Raw genomic sequence first — 6,825 nt, forward strand, 5'->3', positions numbered from 1 at the left:
AAAAAATAAATAAAAAATAAAAAGTCTACACTGTTGCGTTGGTAATTCAAAAACAGCTGCTGAGTGAGTGACAATAAATTTGGCATCTTTCTATTGACTGCCGTGATCCATCTCTCTCTATTTTTTCCCCTTTTGGAAAGTTGTGGAAAAATAATAGAAGCATCATTTTTGTCTTTTGCTATTGGAGCTAGTGGGAGTGCTGTGGTCTGCCACCTCCACCTCTATAGAAGTTTATCCCACTATAGTTTACTTCTGCGTTCCAAACCTGGAAATGTGAAAGAGTCCAGCCACTTGACTAAAACACTGTTTTGAAGGCTGCAGAAAGGTTGATTCCGTTATCCTATTGACTTGTCTTGATTTTTCAGATTTGCAAGGTAGAGAGTACGACTTGGCTGACCTCAGCCTGGACGGAAAATACTATGTTCCTCTGGACACCTCTGATCAGGCCCGGTCTCAGAAGTTTTTCATCAGTGTGTGCAAACCACTGCCACGCGTCCAGGGCTGCCCTGGTAAGTGACTACGGACATGTAGACTGACTCTTTTGAAGTTTGGTGCTTGGAATTTTGGGACTGTTGGCTTGTTTGTAACCACTTAAGGGCTCACCGCCTTTGTGCTTGTTTAAACAGCTTTGTTATACACTAATAGGTGAAGTGGCATAGATGTTAAAGGTCTTGGCTTTTTAACAAGGTTTAAAGGTTCAAACCCCACAAAAGGCAATCCGTGAGTTAGCACTATTAGTATTAATTGTACTGTAACCATCCTATTGTCTTAAGAAACTGAACCCTTGTTGTGTCCTTCGGGTCATTTTTGACCCGTATTGAAAACCATTCAAAATGCATAAATTCTTGATCAGTGTACAGTGGCACTACAGACCCACCTTAACAAAAATCAGTTTTATTGTGATCGCAAAGTGTACAATGATAGGGAATTGAAATTTAAGGAATGGAGTAACATTTTTTTTTTAAAGAATTGTTTTAAACTTGGCAAACATTGGCCAATGATGTTTGAATCTACGTTTATTTCAATCACTTTTAACATTTCATAATATCTCAACTATATTACAAAAATTTTATTCTGCTTTTAGTAAAGCAAATGTGTACATTTTAGAGGTACAATTAGCGCATGCCTATTTCACAAATGAATCTATTGCCTTTTCCAGCAGTCAAAATAGTCTTACTTTACAAGTACATTGCAAAAAATAAACTTCAATGTCAAACAGTTTGTTGCAGTGTTAAAGGGGTTTAGGAAGGTGCCATAATAGTTCTTTCTGCTATCTAATGTTTTAGGAGAAAATGATATTCAATAGGTCTTTTCCCTTTTGGGGGAGGGCCTTTTGCCCCATTGTACCCTATCAATTAAAATAATTCTAGTAAGCTTATTTAATAACAAATTACCTGTTCAGAACTGTAAACTATTACTCTCTCTCTCTGTGTGTTTGTTGTGTGGACATGTGCATGTGAGCACCAACCCCATTTGGGAGTAAAGTATGCAATTTGTGGGAAAGTTGCAGTACACAGTGGAGCAGGTGGGGGAGCTATAGAGTAGTACAGGGCTAGGTGCTAAATCTGAGAAAATGTTAAATATTTGTAGGATAAATTTGATTCATAGATGTACAAAAAAACTATTTAAAGCTGTATAACATCGAGGAAGTCTAAAGGTGAGAGGTCAAAACTGGTTCTTCGAATTCGGGTCAAAATGACCCGTTAAGACCATGGAAGGAACCATTTCTTTTAAATTGTTATTTCTTTTAAACAATTATATACAAAAATAAATTGTCATTTTTTATTTTGTTTTGATGGTCTTGACAAAGTCACAATGTTTGGTTCCAGTACTAAACACTATGTGGTATTTATAACTTATTCTCTACCTGTCCCAGGTCAAAAATTATCCTTAAAAAATGGGAGGGTTAAGTGGCTTTGGAAAGAAGTGTCTGCTGAATGACTACTCACTATTAGATTTGTGTTGTCAACAGCTGGAGCCATAGGAGCATGCGGCCAGATCAATGGGAGAGGGCTGAATCTGGGATACGTGCAGTCTAGTCTGCAGGTCGTGGCAGATGGCTCCATCAGTATTGTATATCTGAATGGGGAAAAGTGTGGCACAGGGCGTTACTCCACCCGAATCATCTTCCAGTGTGACGACAGTCCTGTAAGCAAGTGTACAGTGTCTCTCTTGAAAATTCTGTAATTTCTTCAATTACAAAACCCGTTTCAAACCCATATCACTTTCTTTCTTTCTATGGAACATGAAGTAGATATTTTGCAGAACATTTTTTAAAGAATCTTCAGCCAGTTAATTTCCATACATTGAAAGCATACAGCAACCAGAGGCTGTCAAGCTCCAAAAAGTACCACCATAAAAGTAGTCCATACAACCCATTCAACATATTCCAAATCTTTTTAAGATATTCAGTTGCGACTTAAATACTGGTCTGTTCTTCACACAAAGCCATCGTATGTCTAATTTTTCTTTCTTCTGTTAAAAGGGTGCACCCATGTTTGATCGCAGAGACGGCTGTGAATACGTTTTCATCTGGAGAACCTCAGAGGCTTGCCCAATCAGAAGAGTTCAGGGTAGGATAAACAGCCAATTAGGTTGCAGAACCATGGAACAAATCTTCCCTCTTTTCTTTGTCTCTTATTCAATGTAACTCCTTTCCCTCAGGTGAAAATTGTAAGGTCAGGGATCCCAAAAGTGGCTACGAGTATAATCTTGCACCACTGGCCGGAAAGGACTATGAAGTGAAGGGTTTGCATTATGAGTATCACTTTGCAGTGTGCGGCCCAATTACAACCTCAGTCTGCCCTCACGGTCCCAGCGGCTTGGTGTCCTCCTGTCAGATAGAGGGCCAAAATCACAGGATTGCAGGTAAGTTTATTTATTTTGTAGTGTCAAAGCTAAATGAAATTGAATGTCCAGTTTCACTGTTTAAAAAGTTTGTCTCATTTGTAGTAGGGGTGTAACGGTTTATCGTGGCAAGATACATAGGGGTTAAAAAATGTGATGATGCACATAGTGGAGAAGGGTTTTTTACCTTCATTGTTTTAATAACTTTTTTAGCGTCTGTTCTATCCAATTGGCGCAACATCCTAAGTCTACGTAACACAGGCATACAAATGGAAATCGCTTCATTGCACACAAAGAGCTGTAAAATACGATTGCAGCCACGGGTTTTATAGGTCTGGGCTTTTTAAAAAGGTTTAAAGGTTCAAACACCACAAAAGAGTTAGCACTATTAGTATAAATTGTACTATAACCATTAGGGCAAGGGGAAAACATTTATTCTGTTACAAATGGCGATTCTTGAGCCAAACGATTTTTAAATAGTCTCCCTGATGAAAAATCGATTTGTTTTTTATTTTATAAATGTTTTTTATAAAACAAATACACGTTTATCTGAATGCTACAATGATTAATAGGTAAATATAGGAAGCTATATTTGTGCAGAGTTCCACACTAACAGGTTTTCTCTCTGAGAAGTTTTGTCTCTTTAATCCTTTGTTTAGTCCTTTACTGCACCGCTGCTACAGCCATCAAAGCGCAGTTTGTTCGCTATTGGACCTCAAATCCTCTTCTGTGATCAATGTTCCTGTTGTTATGCATAATCCAAAAGTTTATTTGAGAGGTGTTGTGTTTGTCAGAAGTCATTCTGCAGATTCTGTCTGACACTGCTTTAATAAATGGTTTAGCTGTAAAAAGGTTCATCAAACTGCCGGGTGCCGTAAACTACATGTCGTGCCCCTGCAGTATTTATAATCTAACAGCCATGGTATTCATGCGCAGTTGCTGGTTATTTTGTACATTTACCCGCCACCATCGACAGCAAATATCACTAGACACAAAAACGCATGCTTGAGGAAACACACCTGATTATATTTTGAAAAACAGACAAAAGAAATGCCGGCGATACACGTCTGATTTGCTTTTCTGTTCAGAAGTTCATTTGCGCTGTGGCGCCAACACACGCAAATGGTGAGTTCTCACTTTTTTTTCTCTGTCAGTCATCTGGGAGCAGTTTGTAAGAATAGCGTTGTCTATGAAAACGCTGCATAGGATCTCAGACTATCTCAGGATGCGTATGCAAATAACATGCAACCACATTGGGACTACATGTTTATTACATGTGTGTCATAATTCAATACAGCCCCACAAATGGTTCTTGAACAAGTTTATACTTTAGCCTCCATTTGTATGTTGCAAAATTATCATGATAGTAATAGCCTCTTGTGGTAATATATGTTGTATATATTTATTTGTTGAATGCAAATGAACATAATGCAGCCTTATACATGGGTTTCTTTGTACTAACTAGTCGCCTAGCACAGACAACGCACTGACTGGTCAATTGGTAGTTTTAAATTGGTAGTTTTGCACATGTCTACCTTTTACCTGCAGATTATATATTACAGAGTAGAGCCCGACCGATATGGGATTTTTTATACAGATGCCGATTTTAGAGAGGGAAAATTCACCAATTACTGATATGGTGGCTGATAAAGTTAATTTTTGAGCTGGAATGAAAACAGACCTTTTCTTTGTGGATTTTTCACTGATTTTGCACCGATATGACTATGCAAAGGTACTCAGAAGGCTGCTTTCTTAAACATATTTTTATCAATAATATTTGACATTATTATTATTATACATTGTCAACAAATTCTAGAAATGAACACTGAGAAAATAAAGAATAAATACAAAATACAATAAATAGCTTAATAAACATCAGTACTGTATGTTTAGTATCAGCCAAATGCTGACCATTTAAATAAATTAATAAAAATACAATAAATAGCTAAATAAACATCAGTACTGTTTAGTATCAGTCAAATGCTGACCATTAAAATAAAGAATAAATAGCTAAATAAACATCAGTATTACTGTTTAGTATCAGTCAAATGCTGACTATATTAATACTGCCGAGTCAAGATAAACAGCTGCAGCAGTGTTACACCGTATTCTGCTATGGAAGTTCAGGGGAATCTTTCAACGGTGGAAAACCAGACTTTTAAATATTACATTTTATAAATGCAACGACTGGAATTGTTCGGTTGAAGGGGGTACCAAACTGTGAATCCTGAACAAAAGAGTTTGGTTTACTCATTAGCTTCCACTCAGCTGACAACAATGAAAGTAGCTAGGTGATTAGCTAGTTAGCTATAAGCTCGTTGTCACAGAGAGTAAAAGACAGACGTTGTTTATTTTACTTTCCAGCATTGTGTCACACCAACTAGGTAATAACATTGTGTGAAATCAACACTCAGCAGACACAATCCACCACCGCACCGTTGTCTTATGAGCTGCAAAAAGATGCTCTGATGTTTACCTTTCAATCTGCTACGTTACTGACTGCACTGACATACTATAGCTGGCTAACATAGCAAACAATAGCTAAGATAAATATGAGTGACATGGTTGTCAGGGACAGGGTTAATGTTATATTAGTAATATTGAAAAGGGAAAATGATGGGGTCGTTGTTTATTAACTTTCCAGTATGTATTTCACAAACTAGTTAGCAACTTACCGTGAAAACACACCGCTGAACTTCGCCCTGTCTGCAGAGCCACCGTCAGCTCAGCTCTGTAAACAATGGAGTCGGAGCGCGCTCTGCTGGACAACTACGCTATGACACCAATTCTAAAGCATTGTTTTCTGCATTATATGTTCTGAAAAAAAGTTTTCATATCGGTAGACATATACGCCGATACCGATATATTCGGTAGGCTAATATCGGTCAGGCACTATTAGAGTGAAAGTAATTATTTCAGACACAATTTTTCTTCAATAGACATTTCTTAGAAGTTTTTATATCAAATCTTTAAATCGCATTACTTACAGAACCACAATATCGCAATACATAATCGAACCGGCTAGGAAATATCGTTGTAATATCGAATCGGGAGGTCTGTGACAATTCCCAGCCCTAGTAACCATCCTATTGTCTTAAGAAACTGCACCCTTGTTTTGTCCTTTGGGTCATTTTTGACCTATATTGAAAACCATTCAGAATGCATAAATTCTTTATTGGTGTACAAAGAACCCCATTACAAAAATATTTTATTGTGATCACAAAGTATACAATGATAGGGAAAAAAATTAAGGAATGGAGTAACATAATTTTGTAAATAATAATAAAAAAAAAAATAAAAAAAATAAAATACATACAGTATTAATCAACCAACCAGAATTTGTTTAGTTTTTACATGCCATTTAAAGATGGGTTTATCTGGAAAGGATAATACCACAATGATGACCAGCATGGAAAATAATATTTAAGTAATGATGCAGCAGTTTCTGTGAACGATTGTACAGAAAATGAAAGTGAAAAATTCATTTTTCACAATTTGTGATCACAATTACTGTCTGTCGAAAAGTAATAAATATTTTCAAATGTACACATAATTTGGAAAAAAGTGCGAAAAAAACCCAAAAACACTTCTGCTTATGGATATCAAGTGGAAAACTTGCGAGTAAGTGCCTCAAACCAAATTCTTGAATATCTTTCATATTTTTTAAAGATTTGAAGCAACTATCCTGACAAACTTTAGCAGATCCAGTAATAATTTATCACGCAAAATGTTTGTATCAACCTGGTACCTTGTAAACATGACTTTGTTTCCAGGCGGACTGATAAAAAAATAAAATAAAAACTGGCGTTCCCTTACACCTGAAAGTTGCGTAAAGTCAGCCAATCATATTAGAGCTTGCCAGATCAAGAAAGTGTTTTCCAGTTTTGTGTGCAGTCTGCATCAGAGGTTAAGACAAGCCAACGGTGGTGATGTTACATGTTTCTATCTTTCCCATGATCCATTGCAGGGATAGCCAAT

The 6,825-nt window shown here is 36.8% G+C and overlaps 1 protein-coding gene and 1 long non-coding RNA gene across 3 annotated transcripts in view; one reads left to right on the top strand and one right to left on the bottom strand.

Moving 5' to 3' along the window:
- Positions 1–2,080, bottom strand: part of LOC127410023 (uncharacterized) — a 42,699-nt gene extending 40,619 nt beyond the window's left edge. The window contains exon 1 of one of the 2 annotated variants that reach the window (XR_007892070.1): positions 1,950–2,080. This is a non-coding gene — a long non-coding RNA (uncharacterized LOC127410023). The remainder of the gene's footprint in view (positions 1–1,949) is intronic. The other variant, XR_007892071.1, reaches the window with a different exon arrangement.
- Positions 1–6,825, top strand: part of LOC127410022 (cation-independent mannose-6-phosphate receptor-like) — a 63,907-nt gene that overhangs the window by 32,219 nt on the left and 24,863 nt on the right. Inside the window, exons 23-27 of the mRNA XM_051645010.1 lie at positions 366–509; positions 1,973–2,148; positions 2,486–2,573; positions 2,665–2,868; positions 6,815–6,825. The exon at positions 6,815–6,825 is cut by the window's right edge and continues 120 nt beyond it. Coding sequence (XP_051500970.1) covers positions 366–509; positions 1,973–2,148; positions 2,486–2,573; positions 2,665–2,868; positions 6,815–6,825 — 623 coding nt within the window. The remainder of the gene's footprint in view (positions 1–365; positions 510–1,972; positions 2,149–2,485; positions 2,574–2,664; positions 2,869–6,814) is intronic.

Source organism: Myxocyprinus asiaticus, chromosome 19, assembly GCF_019703515.2.
Source record: "Myxocyprinus asiaticus isolate MX2 ecotype Aquarium Trade chromosome 19, UBuf_Myxa_2, whole genome shotgun sequence".
Classification (NCBI taxonomy): Eukaryota; Metazoa; Chordata; class Actinopteri; order Cypriniformes; family Catostomidae; genus Myxocyprinus; species Myxocyprinus asiaticus.